The sequence below is a fragment of the Scyliorhinus torazame genome, chromosome 10 (assembly GCF_047496885.1).
Source record: "Scyliorhinus torazame isolate Kashiwa2021f chromosome 10, sScyTor2.1, whole genome shotgun sequence".
Classification (NCBI taxonomy): Eukaryota; Metazoa; Chordata; class Chondrichthyes; order Carcharhiniformes; family Scyliorhinidae; genus Scyliorhinus; species Scyliorhinus torazame.
The window spans coordinates 263,162,955-263,185,279 of record NC_092716.1 but is presented as its reverse complement, the minus strand read 5'-3'; the positions used below and the strand labels follow the sequence as shown (position 1 = coordinate 263,185,279).

The 22,325-nt window shown below is 50.7% G+C and overlaps 1 protein-coding gene across 4 annotated transcripts in view; it reads left to right on the top strand.

Moving 5' to 3' along the window:
• LOC140384761 (SH3 and multiple ankyrin repeat domains protein 2-like) overlaps positions 1–22,325 on the top strand; it is a 1,513,496-nt gene that overhangs the window by 735,259 nt on the left and 755,912 nt on the right. For all 4 annotated transcript variants that reach the window (XM_072466758.1, XM_072466757.1, XM_072466755.1 and 1 more), the window contains one exon: positions 13,474–13,631. In XM_072466758.1, the coding sequence (XP_072322859.1) occupies positions 13,474–13,631 (158 nt within the window). The remainder of the gene's footprint in view (positions 1–13,473; positions 13,632–22,325) is intronic.

Genomic DNA, 22,325 nt, shown 5'->3' with positions numbered 1-22,325 from the left:
AGGTAACTACAGGGGCATGAGGGAGGAACTGCCGAAAATCGACTGGGAGCAGAGCCTAGTGGGAAAGACAGTAGAACAGCAATGGCAGGAGTTTCTGGGAGTAATTGAGGACACAGTACAGAGGTTCATCCCAAAGAAAAGAAAGGTTATCAGGGGGGGATGAGGCAGCCATGGCTGACAAAGGAAGTTAGGGAATGCATCAAAGCAAAACAGAAAGCCTATAATGTGGCAAAGAGTAGTGGGAAGTCAGAAGATTGGGAAGGCTACAAAAACAAACAGAGGATAACAAAGAGAGAAATAAGGAAAGAGAGGATCAATTATGAAGGTAGGCTAGCCAGTAACATGAGGAATGATGGTAAAAGTTTATTTCAATACATTAAAAACAAACGGGAGGCAAAAGTAGACACTGGGCCGCTCCAAAATGACGCTGGTAATTTCGAGATGGGAGACAAGGAAATAGCTGAGGAACTAAATAAGTACTTTGCGTCAGTCTTCACAGTAGAAGACATGAGTAATATCCCAACAATTCCGGAGAGTCAGGGGGCAGAGTTGAATATGGTAGCCATCACAAAGGAGAAAGTGCTAGAGAAACTAAGAGGTCTAAAAATTGATAAATCTCCGGGCCCAGATGGGCTACATCCTAGAGTTCTAAAGGAGCTAGCTGAACAAATAGTGGAGGCGTTAGTTATGATCTTTCAAAAGTCACTGGAGTCAGGGAAAGTCCCAGAGGATTGGAAAATCGCTGTTGTAACCCCCCTGTTCAAGAAGGATGAGATTTCTAAATTCTTGGAAGTGCAGGGTCGGATTAGGACAAGTCAGCATGGATTTAGTAAGGGGAGGTCGTGCCTGACAAACCTGTTAGAGTTCTTTTAAGAGATAACAAATAGGTTAGACCAAGGCGAGCCAATGGATGTTATCTATCTTGACTACCAAAAGGCCTTTAATAAGGTGCCTCACGGGAGACTGCTGAGTAAAATAAGGTATTCGAGGCAAGGTACTAACATGGATTGATGATTGGCTGTCAGGCAGAAGGCAGAGAGTTGGGATAAAAGGTTCTTTTCGGAATGGCAACCGGTGACGAGTGGTGTCCCACAGGGTTCAGTGTTGGGGCCACAGCTGTTCTCCTTATATATTGACGATCTAGATGACGGGACTGGGGGCATTCTGGCTAAGTTTGCTGATGATACAAAGATAGGTGGAGGGGCAGGTAGTATGGAGGAGGTGGGGAGGCTGCAGAAAGATTTAGACAGTTTAGGAGAGTGGTCCAAGAAATGGCTGATGAAATGCAACGTGGGCAAGTGCGAGGTCTTGCACTTTGGAAAAAATAATAGAGGCACGGACTATTTTCTAAACGGTGACAAAATTCATAATGCTGAAGTGCAAAGGGACTTGGGAGTCCTAGTCCAGGATTCTCTAAAGGTAAACTTGCAGGTTGAGTCCGTAATTAAGAAAGCAAATGCAATGTTGTCATTTATCTCAAGAGGCTTGGAATATAAAAGCAGGGATGTACTTCTGAAGCTTTATAAAGCATTAGTTAGGCCCCATTTAGAATACCGTGACCAGTTTTAGGTCCCACACCTCAGGAAGGACATACTGGCACTGGAGCGGGTCCAGCGGAGATTCACACGGATGATCCCAGGAATGGTAGGCCTAACATACGATGAACGTCTGAGGATCCTGGGATTATATTCATTGGAGTTTAGGAGGTTGATGGGAGATCTAATAGAAACTTACAAGATAATGAATGGCTTAGATAGGGTGGACGTAGGGAAGTTGTTTCCATTAGCAGGGGAGACTAGGACCCGGGGGCACAGCCTTAGAATAAAAGGGAGTCACTTTAGAACAGTGATGAGGAGAAATTTCTTCAGCCAGAGAGTGGTGGGTCTGTGGAATTCATTGCCACAGAGCGCGGTGGAGGCCGGGACGTTGAGTGTCTTTAAGACAGAAGTTGATAAATTCTTGATTTCTCGAGGAATTCAGGGCTATGGAGAGAGAGCGGGAAATGGAGTTGAAATCAGCCATGATTGAATGGCGGAGTGGACTCGATGGGCCGAATGGCCTTACGTCCGCTCCTATGTCTTATGGTCTTATACCAGGTTAAAGTCCAACAGGTTTGTTTCGATACACTAGCCACCTCTTCATTCACCTGAGGAAGGAGCGGCGCTTCGAAAGCTAGTGATTCGAAAAAAATCTGTTGGACTTTAGTAACAGCAAATTACTGCGGATTCTGGAATCTGAAACGAAAGAGAAAATGCTGGAAAATCTCAGCAGGTCTGGCAGCATCTGTAGGGAGAGAAAAGAGCTAACGTTTCGAGTCCGATGACTCTTTGTTAAAACAGAAAGGCTGCAGTGATGTTGGACTTTAACCTGGTGTTGTCAGACTTCTTACTGTGCTCACCCCAGTCCAACGCCGGCATCTCCACATCATCAGGAGGGGGCCAGTGTTCAGGTAGGTGGTTTGAAGTGTGTCTACTTCAATGCCAGGAGTATACGAAACAAGGTAGGGGAACTGGCAGCATGGGTTGGTACCTGGGACTTCGATGTTGTGGCCATTTCGGAGACATGGATAGAGCAGGGACAGGAATGGATGTTGCAGGTTCCGGCGTTTAGGTGTTTTAGTAAGCTCAGAGAAGGAGGCAAAAGAGGGGGAGGTGTGGCGCTGCTAGTCAAGAGCAGTATTACGGTGGCGGAGAGGATGCTAGATGGGGACTCTTCTTCCGAGGTAGTATGGGCTGAAGTTAGAAACAGGAAAGGAGAGGTCACCCTGTTGGGAGTTTTTTATAGGCCTCCTAATAGTTCTAGGGATGTAGAGGAAAGGATGGCGAAGATGATTCTGGGTAAGAGCGACAGTAACAGGGTAGTTATTATGGGAGACTTTAACTTTCCAAATATTGACTGGAAAAGATATAGTTCGAGTACAATAGATGGGTCGTTTTTTGTACAGTGTGTGCAGGAGGGTTTCCTGAAACAATATGTTGACAGGCCAACAAGAGGCGAGGCCACGTTGGATTTGGTTTTGGGTAATGAACCAGGCCAGGTGTTGGATTTGGAGGGAGGAGAGCACTTTGGGGACAGTGACCACAATTCGGTGACGTTTACGTTAATGATGGAAAGGGATAAGTATACACCGCAGGGCAAGAGTTATAGCTGGGGGAAGGGCAATTATGATGCCATTAGACGTGACTTGGGGGGGATAAGGTGGAGAAGTAGGCTGCAAGTGTTGGGCACACTGGATAAGTGGGGCTTGTTCAAGGATCAGCTACTGCGTGTTCTTGATAAGTATGTACCGGTCAGACAGGGAGGAAGGCGTCGAGCGAGGGAACCGTGGTTTACCAAGGAAGTGGAATCTCTTGTTAAGAGGAAGAAGGAGGCCTTTGTGAAGATGAGGTGTGAAGTTTCGGTTGGGGCGATGGATAGTTACAAGGTAGCGAGGAAGGATCTCAAGAGAGAGCTAAGACGAGCAAGGAGGGGACATGAGAAGTATTTGGCAGGAAGGATCAAGGAAAACCCAAAAGCTTTCTATAGGTATGTCAGGAATAAGCGAATGACTAGGGAAAGAGTAGGACCAGTCAAGGACAGGGATGGGAAATTGTGTGTGGAGTCTGAAGAGATAGGCGAGATACTAAATGAATATTTTTCGTCAGTATTCACTCAGGAAAAAGATAATGTTGTGGAGGAGAATGCTGAGCCCCAGGCTAATAGAATAGATGGCATTGAGGTACGTAGGGAAGAGGTGTTGGCAATTCTGGACAGGCTGAAAATAGATAAGTCCCCGGGACCTGATGGGATTTATCCTAGGATTCTCTGGGAGGCCAGGGAAGAGATTGCTGGACCTTTGGCTTTGATTTTTATGTCATCATTGGCTACAGGAATAGTGCCAGAGGACTGGAGGACAGCAAATGTGGTCCCTTTGTTCAAAAAGGGGAGCAGAGACAACCCCGGCAACTATAGACCGGTGAGCCTCACGTCTGTAGTGGGTAAAGTCTTGGAGGGGATTATAAGAGACAAGATTTATAATCATCTAGATAGGAATAATATGATCAGGGATAGTCAGCATGGCTTTGTGAAGGGTAGGTCATGCCTCACAAACCTTATTGAGTTCTTTGAGAAGGTAACTGAACAGGTAGACGAGGGTAGAGCAGTTGATGTGGTGTATATGGATTTCAGCAAAGCGTTTGATAAGGTTCCCCACGGTAGGCTATTGCAGAAAATACGGAGGCTGGGGATTGAGGGTGATTTAGAGATGTGGATCAGAAATTGGCTAGCTGAAAGAAGACAGAGGGTGGTGGTTGATGGGAAATGTTCAGAATGGAGTACAGTCACAAGTGGAGTACCACAAGGATCTGTTCTGGGGCCGTTGCTGTTTGCCATTTTTATCAATGACCTAGAGGAAGGCGCAGAAGGGTGGGTGAGTAAATTTGCAGACGATACTAAAGTCGGTGGTGTTGTCGATAGTGTGGAAGGATGTAGCAGGTTACAGAGGGATATAGATAAGTTGCAGAGCTGGGCTGAGAGGTGGCAAATGGAGTTTAATGTAGAGAAGTGTGAGGTGATTCACTTTGGAAGGAATAACAGGAATGCGGAAAAGCTAATGGTAAAGTTCTTGAAAGTGTGGATGAGCAGAGGGATCTAGGTGTCCATGTACATAGATCCCTGAAAGTTGCCACCCAGGTTGATAGGGTTGTGAAGAAGGCCTATGGAGTGTTGGCCTTTATTGGTAGAGGGATTGAGTTCCGGAGTCGGGAGGTCATGTTGCAGCTGTACAGAACTCTGGTACGGCAGCATTTGGAGTATTACGTACAGTTCTGGTCACCGCATTATAGGAAGGACGTGGAGGCTTTGGAGCGGGTGCAGAGGAGATTTACCAGGATGTTGCCTGGTATGGAGGGAAAATCTTATGAGGAAAGGCTGATGGACTTGAGGTTGTTTTCGTTGGAGAGAAGAAGGTTAAGAGGAGACTTAATAGAGGCATACAAAATGATCAGGGGGTTAGATAGGGTGGACAGTGAGAGCCTTCTCCCGCGGATGGAAATGGCTGGCACGAGGGGACATAACTTTAAACTGAGGAGTAATAGATATAGGACAGAGGTCAGAGGTAGGCTCTGATGTTCAGAAGGGAGGGTCAAAGCGCAGAAGAGTAATAGTAATAGGGGACTCTATAGTCAGGGGCACAGATAGGCACTTCTGTGGACGTGAAAGAGACTCCAGGATGGTATGTTGCCTCCCTGGTGCCAGGGTCCAGGATGTCTCCGAACGGGTAGAGGGAATCCTGAAGGGGGAGGACAAACAGGCAGAGGTCGTTGTACATATTGGTACTAACGACATAGGCAGGAAGGGGCATGAGGTCCTGCAGCAGGAGTTCAGGGAGCTAGGCAGAAAGTTAAAAGACAGGACCTCGAGGGTTGTAATCTCGGGATTACTCCCTGTGCCACGTGCCAGTGAGGCTAGAAATAGGAAGATAGAGCAGACAAACACGTGGCTAAACAGCTGGTGTAGGAGGGAGGGTTTCCGTTATCTGGACCACTGGGAGCTCTTCCGGGGCAGGTGTGACCTGTATAAGATGGACGGGTTGCATCTAAACCGGAGAGGCATAAATACCGTGGGCAGCACGGTAGCACAAGTGGATAGCACTGTGGCTTCACAGCGCCAGGGTCCCAGGTTCGATTCCCCGCTGGGTCACTGTCTGTGCGGAGTCTGCACGTTCTCCCCGTGTCTGCGTGGGTTTCCTCCGGGTGCTCCGGTTTCCTCCCACAGTCCAAAGACGTGCAGGTTAGGTGGATTGGCCATGCTAAAAATTGCCCGTAGTGTCCATAAGGGTTGGGAGGGGTTATTGGGTTGCGGGGATAGGGTGGAAGTGAGGGATTAATGTGGGTCGGTGCAGACTCGATGGGCCGAATGGCCTCCTTCTGCACTGTATGTTCTATGTAATCTATGTAATCCTGGCCGCGAGGTTTGCTAGTGTCACACGGGAGGGTTTAAACTAGTATGGCAGGGGGGTGGGCACGGGAGCAATAGGTCAGAAGGTGAGAGCATTGAGGGAGAACTAGGAAATAGGGACAGTGTGGCTCTGAGGCAGAGCAGACGGGGAGAAGTTGCTGAACACAGCGGGTCTGGTGGCCTGAAGTGCATATGTTTTAATGCAAGGAGCATTACGGGTAAGGCAGATGAACTTAGAGCTTGGATTACTACTTGGAACTATGATGTTGTTGCCATTACAGAGACCTGGTTGAGGGAAGGGCAGGATTGGCAGCGAAACGTTCCAGGATTTAGATGTTTCAGGCGGGATAGAGGGGGATGTAAGAGGGGAGGCGGAGTTGCGCTACTTGTTCGGGAGAATATCACAGCTATACTGCGAGAGGACACCTCAGAGGGCAGTGAGGCTATATGGGTAGAGATCAGGAATAAGAAGGGTGCAGTCACAATGTTGGGGGTATACTACAGGCCTCCCAACAGCCAGCGGGAGATAGAGGAGCAGATAGGTAGACAGATTTTGGAAAAGAGTAACAACAACAGGGTTGTGGTGATGGGAGACTTCAACTTCCCCAATATTGACTGGGACTCACTTAGTGCCAGGGGCATAGACGGGGTGGAGTTTGTAAGGAGCATCCAGGAGGGCTTCTTAAAACAATTTGTAAACAGTCCAACTAGGGAAGGGGCGGTACTGGACCTGGTATTGGGGAATGAGCCCGGCCAGGTGGTAGATGTTTCAGTAGGGGAGCATTTTGGTAACAGTGACCACAATTCAGTAAGTTTTAAAGTACTGGTGGACAAGGATAAGAGTGGTCCGAGGATGAATGTGCTAAATTGGGGGAAGGCTAATTATAACAATATTAGGCGAGAACTGAAGAACATAGATTGGGGGCGGATGATTGAGGGCAAATCAACATCTGACATGTGGGAGGCTTTCAAGTGTCAGTTGAAAGGAATACAGGACAGGCATGTTCCTGTGAGGAAGAAAGATAAATACGGCAATTTTCGGGAACCTTGGGTGACGAGTGATATTGTAGGCCTCGTCAAAAAGAAAAAGGAGGCATTTGTCAGGGCTAAAAGGCTGGGAACAGACGAAGCCTGTGTGGCATATAAGGAAAGTAGGAAGGAACTTAAGCAAGGAGTCAGGAGGGCTAGAAGGGGTCATGAAAAGTCATTGGCAAATAGGGTTAAGGAGAATCTCAAGGCTTTTTACACGTACATAAAAAGCAAGAGGGTAGCCAGGGAAAGGGTTGGCCCACTGAAGGATAGGCAAGGGAATCTATGTGCGGAGCCAGAGGAAATGGGCGAGGTACTAAATGAATACTTTGCATCAGTATTCACCAAAGAGAAGGAATTGGTAGATGTTGAGTCTGGAGAAGGGGGTGTAGATAGCCTGGGTCACATTGTGATCCAAAAAGACGAGGTGTTGGGTGTCTTAAAAAATATTAAGGTAGATAAGTCCCCAGGGCCTGATGGGATCTACCCCAGAATACTGAAGGAGGCTGGAGAGGAAATTGCTGAGGCCTTGACAGAAATCTTTGGATCCTCGCTGTCTTCAGGGGATGCCCCGGAGGACTGGAGAATAGCCAATGTTGTTCCTCTGTTTAAGAAGGGTAGCAAGGATAATCCCGGGAACTACAGGCCGGTGAGCCTTACTTCAGTGGTAGGGAAATTACTGGAGAGAATTCTTCGAGACAGGATCTACTCCCATTTGCAAGCAAATGGACGTATTAGTGAGAGGCAGCACGGTTTTGTGAAGGGGAGGTCGTGTCTCACTAACTTGATAGAGTTTTTCGAGGAGGTCACTAAGATGATTGATGCAGGTAGGGCAGTAGATGTTGTCTATATGGACTTCAGTAAGGCCTTTGACAAGGTCCCTCATGGTAGACTAGTACAAAAGGTGAAGTCACACGGGATCAGGGGTGAACTGGCAAGGTGGATACAGAACTGGCTAGGCCATAGAAGGCAGAGGGTAGCAATGGAGGGATGCTTTTCTAATTGGAGGGCTGTGACCAGTGGTGTTCCACAGGGATCAGTGTTGGGACCTTTGCTGTTTGTAGTATATATAAATGATTTGGAGGAAAATGTAACTGGTCTGATTAGTAAGTTTGCAGACGACACAAAGGTTGGTGGAATTGCGGATAGCGATGAGGACTGTCTGAGGATACAGCAGGATTTAGATTGTCTGGAGACTTGGGCGGAGAGATGGCAGATGGAGTTTAATCCGGACAAATGTGAGGTAATGCATTTTGGAAGGGCTAATGCAGGTAGGGAATATACAGTGAATGGTAGAACCCTCAAGAGTATTGAAAGTCAAAGAGATCTAGGAGTACAGGTCCACAGGTCATTGAAAGGGGCAACACAGGTGGAGAAGGTAGTCAAGAAGGCATACGGCATGCTTGCCTTCATTGGCCGGGGCATTGAGTATAAGAATTGGCAAGTCATGTTGCAGCTGTATAGAACCTTAGTTAGGCCACACTTGGAGTATAGTGTTCAATTCTGGTCGCCACACTACCAGAAGGATGTGGAGGCTTTAGAGAGGGTGCAGAAGAGATTTACCAGAATGTTGCCTGGTATGGAGGGCATAAGCTATGAGGAGCGATTGAATAAACTCGGCTTGTTCTCACTGGAACGAAGGAGGTTGAGGGGCGACCTGATAGAGGTATACAAAATTATGAGGGGCATAGACAGAGTGGATAGTCAGAGGCTTTTCCCCAGGGTAGAGGGGTCAATTACTAGGGTCATAGGTTTAAGGTGAGAGGGGCAAGGTTTAGAGTAGATGTACGAGGCAAGTTTTTTACGCAGAGGGTAGTGGGTGCCTGGAACTCGCTACCGGAGGAGGTAGTGGAAGCAGGGACGATAGGGACATTTAAGGGGCATCTTGACAAATATATGAATAGGATGGGAATAGAAGGATACGGCCCCAGGAAGTGTAGAAGATTGTAGTTTAGTCGGGCAGTATGGTCGGCACGGGCTTGGAGGGCCGAAGGGCCTGTTCCTGTGCTGTACATTTCTTTGTTCTCTTTGTTCTTTGTTTACGCAAAGAGTAGTGAGGCCGTGGAATGCCCTACCTGCTACAGTAGTGAACTCGCCAACATTGAGGGCATTTAAAAGTTTATTGGATAAACATATGGATGATAATGGCATAGTGTAGGTTAGATGGCTTTTGTTTCGGTGCAACATCGTGGGCCGAAGGGCCTGTACTGCGCTGTATTGTTCTATGTTCTATGTTCTATCAGCAGAATAAAGATCAGCGCTGTCTGAAAGAAGAAACATGAGAACAAGATACAAACTGGCCGTCGGGCGGGGGGTGGTGGGCGGGGATTGCACTGACGGATAGAGTTGTTAAACCCAATGTTGAGTTCAGCTAGCTGTGAAGTGCCGAATCAGAAGATAGAGCAGCTAAACACGTGGCTAAACAGCTGGTGTAGGAGGGAGGGTTTCCGTTATCTGGACCACTGGGAGCTCTTCCGGGGCAGGTGTGACCTATATAAGGACATGTTGCATCTAAACTGGAGAGGCATAAATATCCTGGCCGCGAGGTTTGCTAGTGTCACACGGGAGGGTTTAAACTAGTACGGCAGGGGGGTGGGCACGGGAGCAATAGGTCAGAAGGTGAGAGCATTGAGGGAGAACTAGGGAATAGGGACAGTATGGCTCTGAGGCAGAGCAGACAGGGTGAAGTTGCCGAACACAGCGAGTCTGGTGGCCTGAAGAGCATATGTTTTAATGCAAGGAGCATTACGGGTAAGGCAGATGAACTTAGAGCTTGGATTACTACTTGGAACTATGATGTTGTTGCCATTACAGAGACCTGGTTGAGGGAAGGGCAGGACTGGCAGCTAAACATTCCAGGAATTAGATGTTTCAGGCGGGATAGAGGGGGATGTAAAAGGGGTGGCGGAGTTGCGCTACAGGTTAGGGAGAATATCACAGCTGTACTATGGGAGGACACCTCAGAGGGCAGTGAGGCTATATGGGTAGAGATCAGGAATAAGAAGGGTGCAGTCACAATGTTGGGAGTTTACTACAGGCCTCCCAACAGCCAACGGGAGATAGAGGAGCAAATCGGTAGACAGATTTTGGAAAAGAGTGAAAACAACAGGGTTGTTGTGATGGGAGACTTCAACTTCCCCAATATTGACTGGGACTCACTTAGTGCCAGGGGCTTAGACGGGGCAGAGTTTGTAAGGAGCATCCAGGAGGGCTTCTTAAAACAATATGTAGACAGTCCAACTAGGGAAGGGTCTGTACTGGACCTGGTCTGGGGGACTGAGCCCGGCCAGGTGGCAGAAGTTTCAGTAGGGGAGCATTTCGGGAACAGTGACCACAATTCAATAAGTTTTAAAGTGCTGGTGGACAAGGATAAGAGTGGTCCTAGGGTGAATGTGCTAAATTGGGGGAAGGCTAATTATAACAATATTAGGTGGGAACTGAAGAACCTAGATTGGGGGTCGATGTTTGAGGGTAAATCAACACCTGACATGTTGGAGACTTTCAAGTATCAGTTGAAAGGAATTCAGGACCGGCATGTTCCTGTGAGGAAGAAGGATAAATACGGCAATTTTCGGGAACCTTGGATAACGAGAGATATTGTAGGCCTCGTCAAAAAGAAAAAGGAGTCATTTGTCGGGGCTAAAAGGCTGGGAACAGACGAAGCCTGTGTGGAATATAAGGAAAGTAGGAAGGAACTTAAGCAAGGAGTCAGGAGGGCTAGAAGGGGTCACGAAAAGTAATTGGCAAATCGGGTTAAGAAAAATCCCAAAGCTTTTTACACGTACATAAAAAGCAAGAGGGTAGCCAGGGAAAGGGTTGGCCCACTGAAGAATAGGCAAGGGAATCTATGTGTGGAGCCAGAGGAAATGGGCGAGATACTAAATGACTACTTTGCATCAGTATTCACCTAAGAGAAGGAATTGGGGGATGTTGAGTCTGGAGAAGGGTGTGTAGATAGCCTAGTGGAAGGTCTAATGCAGGTAGGGAATATACAGTGAATGGTAGAACCCTCAAGAGTATTGACAGTCAGAGAGATCTAGGTGTACAGGTCCACAGGTCACTGAAAGGGGCAACACAGGTGGAGAAGGTAGTCAAGAAGGCATACGGCATAGAACATAGAACATAGAAAAATACAGCACAGAACAGGCATTTCGGCCCACGATGTTGTGCCAAACCTTTGTCCTAGATTAATCATAGATTATCATTGAATTTACAGTGCAGAAGGAGGCCACTCGGCCCATTGAGTCTGCACCGACCCTTGGAAAGAGCACCCTACCCAAACTCAACACCTCCACCCAAAGTCAACACCTCCACCCAACACTAAGGGCAATTTTGGACACTAAGGGCAATTTATCATGGCCAATCCACCTAACCTGTACATCTTTGGACTGTGGGAGGAAACCGGAGCACCCGGAGGAAACCCACGCAGACACGGGGAGGACGTGCAGACTCCGCACAGACAGTGACCCAGCGGGGAATAAAACCTGGGACCCTGGAGCTGTGAAGCAACTGTGCTAACCACAGTGCTGCTCAGGGGTGAGATTCCCCGACCCCCCGCCAGGTCGGAGAATCACCGGGGGCTGGCGTGAATCCCGCCCCGGCCGGTTGCCGAATTCTCCAGCACCTGATATTCGGCGGGGGCGGGAATCGCGCCACGCCGTTTGGCGCCCCCCCCCCCCCCCCCCCCCCACGCGATTCTCCGGCCCGGATGGGCCAAAGTGCTGCTGCTAGTATGCCATTTCCCGCCGGCGTAGATTAAACCACCTACCTTACCGGCGGGACAAGGCGGCGCGGGCGGGCTCCGGGGTACTGGGGGGGGTGCGGGGCGATCTGGCCCCGGGGGGGACCCCACGGTGGCCTGGCCCACGATCGGCGCCCACCGATCCGCGGGCGGGCCTGTGCTGTGGGGGCACTCTTTTCCTTCCGCCTTCGCCACGGTCTCCACCATGGGGGAGGCGTAAGAGACTCCCTCCACAGCGCATGCGCGGGGATGCCGTGAGCGGCTGCTAACGCTCCTGCGCATGCGCCGCCCGGCAATGTCATTTCCACGCCAGCTGGCGGGGCACTTCTGCCAGCTGGCGTGGCGGAAATCAGCCCGCGCGGGCCTAGCCCCTCAAGGTTAGGGCTCGGCCCCTCGAGGTGCGGAGGATTCCGCACCTTTGGGGCGGCGCGATGCCCGACTGATTTGCGCCGTTTTTGGCGCCGATCGGCGTACATCGCGCCGATACCGGAGAATTTCGCCCCAGATGTCAGATGAGGGATATTGCTTGCGGAAATTTTCCGTGCTTTTCTTGAAAATAGTACTTACTACATTTTACTTCCTCCTGAGAGGGAAGGTAGAACCTTGGTTTGAAATTTCAGCTCTACTTTTGACAGTGCGGCATTCCCTCAGTTAAACTTTGTGACTGGAAAGATCAATCTGGACAGGAAGCACAAGTGGGCAGATTCCCCATGCTGCCCCTTTACAGCAAGATTGAAGTTGCGTTCCCCCAACTCCCCACTCCCTCCCCGTGTTATGTGACGTAATGTTTCTAATGGGACTCCTGTCTGGAAACTCAGTCCAGAGTTCTATCATTACTGCGTAGCGGTAAAGCAAAAACACATTACGACAACAGGGCAGTGATCGTTTCGCTGCCACGATAAGGACTGATTTAGTGGACAGCACCAAATTAATCACTTCCAATAGAACCCCCTCTCCCCCAACACCAGTTTGTGGAAATGACAATGGGGTGGGGCATATAATGGAGACCAATTTGATATCACCAATTGTACACTACTGTCCACAGTTTTAACATCTCATTGCACAGCATGACCAACAATGGAGCAAATGCTCTTGATATTTCATTGGATTGGCAAGTTTTTGCAACAGCGTTTGAACTCGCAACCCGTTGATGCAGAGAAAATAATTCAATCAATTTAACCGATGGTTGACACTGAGTGAAAACCCTGGTTTGGCTGCAGCTTACTAATTCCCTTGGAACCAGTACGCGTCCCACTTCATCCGGATTTTTGAGGCCAAGGAACCTGGCATGTTCTCTTCATGGTGATCGGTTCTCGGCCTAAACAGGTTCGTTGCACCAAAATAGTCCAGGCAGTCAGTTTAACACAAATTCAGGAAGTAGGACACTAGAATTAGCACACTGAGGAAAGTGTTTGATGTGGAACTCCCTATCCTCAAGCACCGCATTGGCTCTCAAGGAGAAAGTACATCGATATTGGCCTAGTTTTCAAACAAATGTAGGTTGGCGGCCTGCAGTTTTCAGCAGCAACTGAATTACTGAGTCTTAAAATAGTGGCACTAGATTTCAGCCCACTCACGGTTTCTCTGTTCGTTCAGTTTCAACCTCTCCTTTTCAGGAAATAAATACATTTCTTTGTAGGAGAATCCTAGAAATCAAAAGTTTCTGAACAATGCGTTTGACTGTGAGAATGGATCCATTTCACTGTAATTATTTCTTGCCCTGCAGAATTGTTTACGCTCTTGTTGTTATTTGTGTTTGTTTACAGTCCTGCGGTTATTAAAGAGACCGTCTTTGGGCTGGAAAACCAGGGGGCAAAGCGTAAGCTTTACAGCGCCGTTCCTGGAAGGCAGTTCATTGTGTTGCGGTCTTATCAGCCTCAAGGAGATGGGGAGATTCCTCTCAACAAAGGAGATCGGGTGAAAGGTTAGCACTTAATTTCTTCTTGCAGAATGACCCCAAGTTGAAGATTATTTGCAGTATTTCACTTCATTCTACCTCCTTGACCAAGCTTCTTGCCACCTGCCCTAATGCCTCCTCGTGACTCAGTGGCAGATTTTGTTTGATTTTTCCATTGTGCCTTGGGTCATTTTCGACATTAAAGGCACTTCTATAAGTTGCTGTTGTTACAATTTGTTTTATTTCAAAACCAATACCTTAACTTGCACAAAGATATAAAATACTCATCTATCTTTCAAGGACTTGAAATCTCAGGACATTACCGCATTTTGCCAAAATACTCATTTTTATGCTAACAGTTATTTTAGACTCATTGGGTAACCATAGTAGCCACCAATGAGAATCTCGGCGAGGGCTCAAAGTCTGAACAGGGAACATCGCCTGCTTACTCCACAGTAATCAGAACATCAGGCACCCATCTGATATTGGGAGAGGGGTTTGCTCCAGGGTCTCTCCGATTTCGGCCACACAGGAGGCCCCTCTGCTACCTTAAGACAAAAAATAAATCAGCCCCCTCTTTGAAACTCCACCTTTGAGGCCCATTAATATAGATCATAGAATGTAGAATTTACAGTGCAGAAGGAGGCCGTTCGGCCCATCGCGTTGAAAAGAGCACCTCATCCAAGCCCACACCTCCACCCTATCCCAGTAACCCAGTAACCCCACCCAACCTTTTTGGACACTTAAGGGAATTTATCATGGCCAATCCACCTAACCTGCACGTCTTTGGACTGTGGGAGGAAACCGGAGCACCCGGAGGAAACCCACGCACACACGGAGAGAACGTGCAGACTCCGCACAGACAGTGACCCAAGCCGGGAATTGAACCTGGGACCCTGGAGCTGTGAAGCAACAGTGCTGACCACTGTGCATTTATTTCAAGCTGCTGATACTAATAAATCCCAGTGTCCTGGGCAGGATTTTTTCCATCTATCAAGCAGCAGCAACAGAACAGCCTTTTCTGAATTTCCAGGCTAACAAAACTCAAGCAGATAAACAAGCAAATGAAAAGAAACAACTTGCATTCACCTAGTACTGTGGCACATTCTGAGAATCCCTACAGTTCAGAAAGAGGTCATTCAGCCCATCGAGTCTTCACAAACCCTCCAAGAAAGCACCCTACCTAAGCTCACACCCCTGCTCTATCTCCGTAACCCCGCGCATTGGTCATGGCCAATCCACCAAACCTGCCCATCTTTGGACTGCTGGAGGCAACCCTCGCAGACACAGGCGGAACATACAAACTCCACACAGACACGGGCAGAACATACAAACTCCACACAGACACAGGGAGAACATACAAACTCCACACAGACACAGGGAGAACTTGCAAACTCCACACAGACATGGGGAGAGCGTCCAAACTCCACACAGACATGGGGAGTGTCCAAACTTCACACAGACACAGGGAGAGCGTCCAAACTCCACACAGACATGGGGAGAATGTGCAAACTCCACACAGACTCAGGGAGAGCGTGCAAACACCACACAGACACAGGTAGAACGTGCAAACTCCACACAGACACAGAGAGAACGTGCAAACTCCACACAGACATAGGGAGGACGTGCAAACTCCACACAGACACAGGGAGAGCGTGCAAACTCCACACAGACACAGGGAGAGCGTGCAAACTCCACACAGACACAGGGAGAGCGTGCAAACTCTACACAGACACAGGGGGAGCGTGCAAACTCCACACAGACATGGGGAGAGCGTCCAAACTCCACACAGACACAGGGAGAGTGTGCAAACTCCACACAGACTCAGGGAGAACGTGCAAACTCCACACAGACACAGGGAGAGCGTGCAAACTCCACACAGACATAGGGAGAGCATCCAAACTCCACACAGACACAGGGAGAGCGTGCAAACTCCACACAGACACAGGGAGAACGTGCAAACTCCACACAGACACAGGGAGAACGTGTAAACTCCACACAGACATGGGGAGAGCATCCAAACTCCACACAGACACAGGGAGAGCGTGCAAACTCCACACCGACACAGGGAGAGCGTGCAAACTCTACACAGACACAGGCGGAACATACAAATTCCACACAGACACAGGGAGAGCGTGCAAACTCCACACAGACACGGGCGGAACATACACACTCCACACAGACATGGGGAGAGCGTCCAAACTCCACACAGACACAGGGAGAACGTGCAAACTCCACACAGACATAGGGAGAGCGTGCAAACTCCACACAGACATGGGGAGAGTGTCCAAACTCCACACAGACACAGGGAGAACATGCAAACTCCACACAGACACAGGGAGAGCGTGCAAACTCCACACAGACACGGGCGGAACATACACACTCCACACAGACATGGGGAGAGCGTCCAAACTCCACACAGACACAGGGAGAACGTGCAAACTCCACACAGACATAGGGAGAGCGTGCAAACTCCACACAGACATGGGGAGAGTGTCCAAACTCCACACAGACGCAGGGAGAACGTGCAAACTCCACACAGACACAGGCGGAACATACAAACTCCACACAGACACAGGGAGAGCGTGCAAACTCCACACAGACACGGGCAGAACATACAAACTCCACACAGACATGGGGACAGCGTGCAAACTCCACACAGACGCAGGGAGAACGTGCAAACTCCACACAGACACAGGCAGAACATACAAACTCCACACAGACACAGGGAGAGCGTGCAAACTCCACACAGACGTGGGGAGAGCGTGCAAACCCCACACAGACACAGGGAAAATGTGCAGACGCCACACAGACACGGGGAGAAGGTGCAAACTCCACACAGACACGGGGAGAGTGTCCAAACTCCACATAGACACAGGGAGAACGTGCAAACTCCACACAGACACAAGGAGAGTATGCAAACTCCACACAGACACAGGGAGAACATGCAACCTCCACACAGCCACAGGGAGAACATGCAAACTCCACACAGACATGGGGAGAGTGTCCAAATTCCACACAGACACAGGGAGAATGTGCAAACTCCACACAGACACAGGGAGAGCGTGCAAACTCCACACAGACACAGGAAGAACATGCAAACTGCACACAGACATGGGGAGAGTGTCCAAACTCCACACAGACATGGGGAGAGTGTCCAAACTCCACACAGACATGGGGAGAGTGTCCAAATTCCACACAGACACAGGGAGAATGTGCAAACTCCACACAGACACAGGGAGAGCGTGCAAACTCCACACAGACACAGGAAGAACATGCAAACTGCACACAGACATGGGGAGAGTGTCCAAACTCCACACAGACATGGGGAGAGTGTCCAAACTCCACACAGACATGGGGAGAGTGTCCAAACTCCACACAGACATGGGGAGAGTTTCCAAACTTCACACAGACACAGGGAGAACGTGCAAATTCCACACAGACACAGGGAGAGCGTGCAAACTCCACACAGACACAGGGAGAACATTCAAACACACAGACACGGGGAGAGAGTGCAAACTCCACACAGGGAGAACATGCAAACTCCACACAGACACGGGGAGAGAGTGCAAACTCCACACAGACATGGGGAGAGAGTGCAATCTCCATACCGACAGGGGGAGGGAGTGCAATCTCCACACCGACACGGGGAGAGAGTGCAAACTCCACACAGACACGGGAAGAGAGTGCAATCTCCACACCGACACGGGGAGAGAGTGCAATCTCCATACTGACATGGGGAGAGAGTGCAATCTCCACACCGACACGGGGAGAGAGTGCACACTCCACATAGACACAGGGAGAACGTGCAAACTCCACACAGACACAGGGAGAGCATGCAAACTCCACACAGACACGGGGAGAGAGTGCACACTCCACATAGACACAGGGAGAACGTGCAAACTCCACACAGACACAGGGAGAGCATGCAAACTCCACATAGACACAGGGAGAACATGCAAACTCCACACAGACACAGGGAGAACATTCAAACACACAGACACGGGGAGAGAGTGCAAACTCCACACAGACACAGGGAGAACATGCAAACTCCACACAGACACGGGGAGAGAGTGCAATCTCCACACCGACACGGGGAGAGAGTGCAAACTCCACACCGACACGGGGAGAGAATGCAAACTCCACACCGACACGGGGAGAGAGTGCAAACTCTACACCAACACGGGGAGAGAGTGCAAACTTCACACCGACACGGGGAGAGAGTGCAATCTCCACACCGACACGGGGAGAGAGTGCAAACTCTACACCAACATGGGGAGAGAGTGCACACTCCACACAGACACGGGGAGAGAGTGCAATCTCCATTCCGACAAGGGGAGAGAGTGCAAACTCCACACCGACATGGGGAGAGAGTGCAATCTCCACACCGACACTGGGAGAGAATGCAATCTCCATACCGACACGTGGAGAGAGTGCAAACTCCACACCGACACGGGGAGAGAGTGCACACTCCACACCGACACGGGGGGCGTCATTCTCCGACCCCCCGCCGGGTCGGAGAATGGCCGTAGGCCGCCGTGAATCCCACCCCCGCCCCCGCCGAAGCCTCCGGGACCGGAGATTGGGCGGGGGCGGGAATCGGGCCGCGCCGGTTGGCGGGACCCCCCGCTGGATTCTCCATCCCGAAGACCGGCCCAGAAATTGCCTGTCCCGCTGGCATAAATCAAACCTGGTATTTACCGGCGGGACCAGGCGGCGTGGGCGGGCTCCGGGGTCCTGGGGGGGTGCGGGGCGATCTGACCCCGGGGGATGCCCCCATGGTGGCCTGGCCCGCGATCGGGGCCCACCGATCCGCGGGCGGGCCTGTGCCGTGGGGGCACTCTTTCCCTTCCGCCTCCGCTACGGCCTCCACCATGGCGGAGGCGGAAGAGACTCTCCCCACTGCGCATGCGCGGGAAACTGACAGCAGCCGCTGACGCTCCCGCATATGCGCCGCATTTCCGCGCCAGCTGGCGGGGCACCAAAGGCCTTTTCCGCCAGCTGGCGGGGCGGAAATCCCTCCGGCGTCGGCCTAGCATTCCGCACCTTTGGGCCGGCGCGATGCCCGTCTGATTGGCGCCGTGTTTGGCGCCAGTCGGCGGACATCGCGCCGTCGTAGAGAATTTCGCCCGGGGAGAGAGTGCAATCTCCACACAGGCTGTCGTTTGACATTTATAAACCATTTGCTCTTCACTCTTACTGTTTTCTGACATAATCTGAGCTCCTCTACCCTTGTACCAGATTCCTAGATGTCATTCCATTGCCCAAAATTGATCTTTGCCAATATGAATGTCAAATACTTAACAAGTCCATTTGAAAGCGCTCTGCTTTCTCTTACAATGTACTTTAATTTAAATAAGTTAATGGATCTGCTAAAATGGGGGGAAAGGAATGTCATGTTCAGCATCTGTCCATTTTAATATTGTTCTTTCAAGGCTTATGTGTTAACCACTTAAAATATTACTAATATAATATCTGACACTGCTGTCAAGTGTCTGTGAGGAATGAGAATGAGTCTAATTTCAGCTTCCTTTGTTCAACTCAACTCAACAGAGTGCCTGTCATTAAATACGCAAAGGTGCAGATTAATTTTATAATTTGCCAATGCTTTAAGGTGAAATCTCGCAAGTAGGTTTCTGGCTTTGACATTCTGCTGAGGCAGGTTCCTTTGTGCTTTATTCTTTGCCATCTTTTCTGTGCCTGCATTGAAGGCTTTCTAGCATTCTTACTGGAATGAACATGATGCTGCAAAGGAATGTGTGTACACCTGTTACAGGCAGAAATCAAACACTGAGGGCTGCCATGTACCTTTGCTAATGTTTAATGGGATAGATACAACAAGAGGACTTTTCCCAAATGATCATTAGAAATTAGAGAGAAGACACTGGGACACAAGTTCTGTTTTAGCTCTTTCCACTGGTCGAGAGAAGTCTTTTTAGATGTAACCACATAATAATACTGCAGGTAAGATATGAAGCAGTGGTTAAAAGTGTATCATTTAATTTTGAATAACAATGATTGCACTCTCTCCCACACCCCCTCCCTCCCCTCACCCCCTCCCTCCCTCCCTCCTCTCGCACTGTCAGAGGGTCAGTACTGAGTGAATGCTGCACTGTTAGAGGGTCAGTACTGAGGGAGCGCCGTACTGTCAGAGGGTCAGTACTGAGGGAGTGCCGCACTGTCAGAGGGTCAGTACTGAGGGAGTGCCGCACTGTCAGAGGGTCAGTACTGAGGGAGTGCTGCACTGTCAGAGGGTCAGTACTGAGGGAGCGCCGTACAGTCAGAGGGTCAGTATTGAGGGAGTGCCGCACTGTCAGAGGGTCAGTACTGAGGGAGTGCTGCACTGTCAGAGGGTCAGTACTGAGGGAGTGCCGCAGTGTCAGAGGGTCAGTACTGAGGGAGTGCCGCACTGTCAGAGGGTCAGTACTGAGGGAGTGCTGCACTGTCAGAGGGTCAGTACTGAGGGAGTGCTGCACTGTCAGAGGGTCAGTACTGAGGGAGTGCCGCAGTGTCAGAGGGTCAGTACTGAGGGAGTGCCGCACTGTCAGAGGGTCAGTACTGAGGGAGTGCTGCACTGTCAGAGGGTCAGTACTGAGGGAGCGCCGTACTGTCAGAGGGTCAGTATTGAGGGAGTACCGCACTGTCAGAGGGTCAGTACTGAGGGAGTGCTGCACTGTCAGAGGGTCAGTACTGAGGGAGTGCCGCAGTGTCAGAGGGTCAGTACTGAGGGAGTGCCGCACTGTCAGAGGGTCAGTACTGAGGGAGTGCTGCACTGTCAGAGGGTCAGTACTGAGGGAGCGCCGTACTGTCAGAGGGTCAGTATTGAGGGAGTGCCGCACTGTCAGAGGGTCAGTACTGAGGGAGTGCCGCAGTGTCAGAGGGTCAGTACTGAGGGAGTGCCGCACTGTCAGAGGGTCAGTACTGAGGGAGTGCTGCACTGTCAGAAGGTCAGTACTGAGGGAGTGCCGCACTGTCAGAGGGTCAGTACAAAGGGAGTGCCGCACTGTCTGAGACAGTACTGAGGGAGTTCTGCACTGTCAGAGGGTCAGTACTGAGGGAGTGCCGCACTGTCAGAGGGTCAGTACTGAGGGAGTGCCGCACTGTCAGAGGGTCAGTACTGAGGGAGTGCCGCACTGTCAGAGGGTCAGTACTGAGGGAGTGCGGCACTGTCTGAGTCAGTACTGAGGGAGTGCCGCACTATCAGAGGGTCAGTACTGAGGGAGTGCCGCACTGTCAGAGGGTCAGTACTGAGGGAGTGCCGCACTGTCAGAGGGTCAGTACTGAGGGAGTGCCGCACTGTCAGAGGGTCATTACTGAGGGAGTGCCGCACTGTCAGAGGGTCAGTACTGAGGGAGTGCTGCACTGTCAGAGGGTCAGTACTGAGGGAGTGCCGCACTGTCAGAGAGTCCGTACTGAGGGAGTGCCGTACTGTCAGAGAGTCCGTACTGAGGGAGTGCCGTACTGTCAGAGGGTCAGTACTGAGGGAGTGCTGCACTATCAGAGGGTCAGTACTGAGGGAGTGCTGCACTGTCAGAGGTCCAGTACTGAGGGAGTGCCGCACTGTCAGAGGGCAGTACTGGGGGAGTGCTGCACTGTCAGCGGGTCAGGACTGAGGGAGTGCTGCACTGTCAGAAGGTCAGTACTGAAGGAGTGCCGCACGGTCAGAGGGTCAGTACATGGGGGTGCTGCACTGTCAGAGGGTCAGTACTGAGGGAGTGCCGCACTGTCAGAGGGTCAGTACTGAGGGAGTGCTGCACTGTCAACGGGTCAGTACTGAGGGAGTGTCGCACTGTCAGAGGGTCAGTACCGAGGGAGTGCTGCACTGTCCGAGGGTCAGTACTGAGGGAGTGCCGCACTGTCAGAGGGTCAGTACTGAGGGAGTGCTGCACTGTCAGAGGGTCAGTACTGAGGGAGTGCCGCACTGTCAGAGGGTCAGTACTGAGGGAGCGCCGCACTGTCAGAGGGTCAGTACTGAGGGAGTGCTGCACTGTCAGAGGGTCAGTACTGAGGGAGTGCCGCACTGTCAGAGGGTCAGTACTGAGGGAGTGCCGCACTGTCAGAGGGTCAGTACTGAGGGAGTGCTGCACTGTCAGAGGGTCAGTACTGAGGGAGTGCCGCACTGTCAGAGGGTCAGTACTGAGGGAGTGCGGCACTGTCTGAGTCAGTACTGAGGGAGTGCCGCACTGTCAGAGGGTCAGTACTGAGGGAGTGCCGCACTGTCAGAGGGTCAGTACTGAGGGAGTGCCGCACTGTCAGAGGGTCAGTACTGAGGGAGTGCCGCACTGTCAGAGGGTCATTACTGAGGGAGTGCCGCACTGTCAGAGGGTCAGTACTGAGGGAGTGCTGCACTGTCAGAGGGTCAGTACTGAGGGAGTGCCGCACTGTCAGAGAGTCCGTACTGAGGGAGTGCCGTACTGTCAGAGAGTCCGTACTGAGGGAGTGCCGTACTGTCAGAGGGTCAGTACTGAGGGAGTGCTGCACTGTCAGAGGGTCAGTACTGAGGGAGCGCTGCACTGTCAGAGGGCCAGTACTGAGGGAGTGCCGCACTGTCAGAGGGCAGTACTGGGGGAGTGCTGCACTGTCAGCGGGTCAGGACTGAGGGAGTGCTGCACTGTCAGAAGGCCAGTACTGAAGGAGTGCCGCACGGTCAGAGGGTCAGTACATGGGGGTGCTGCACTGTCAGAGGGTCAGTACTGAGGGAGTGCCGCACTGTCAGAGGGT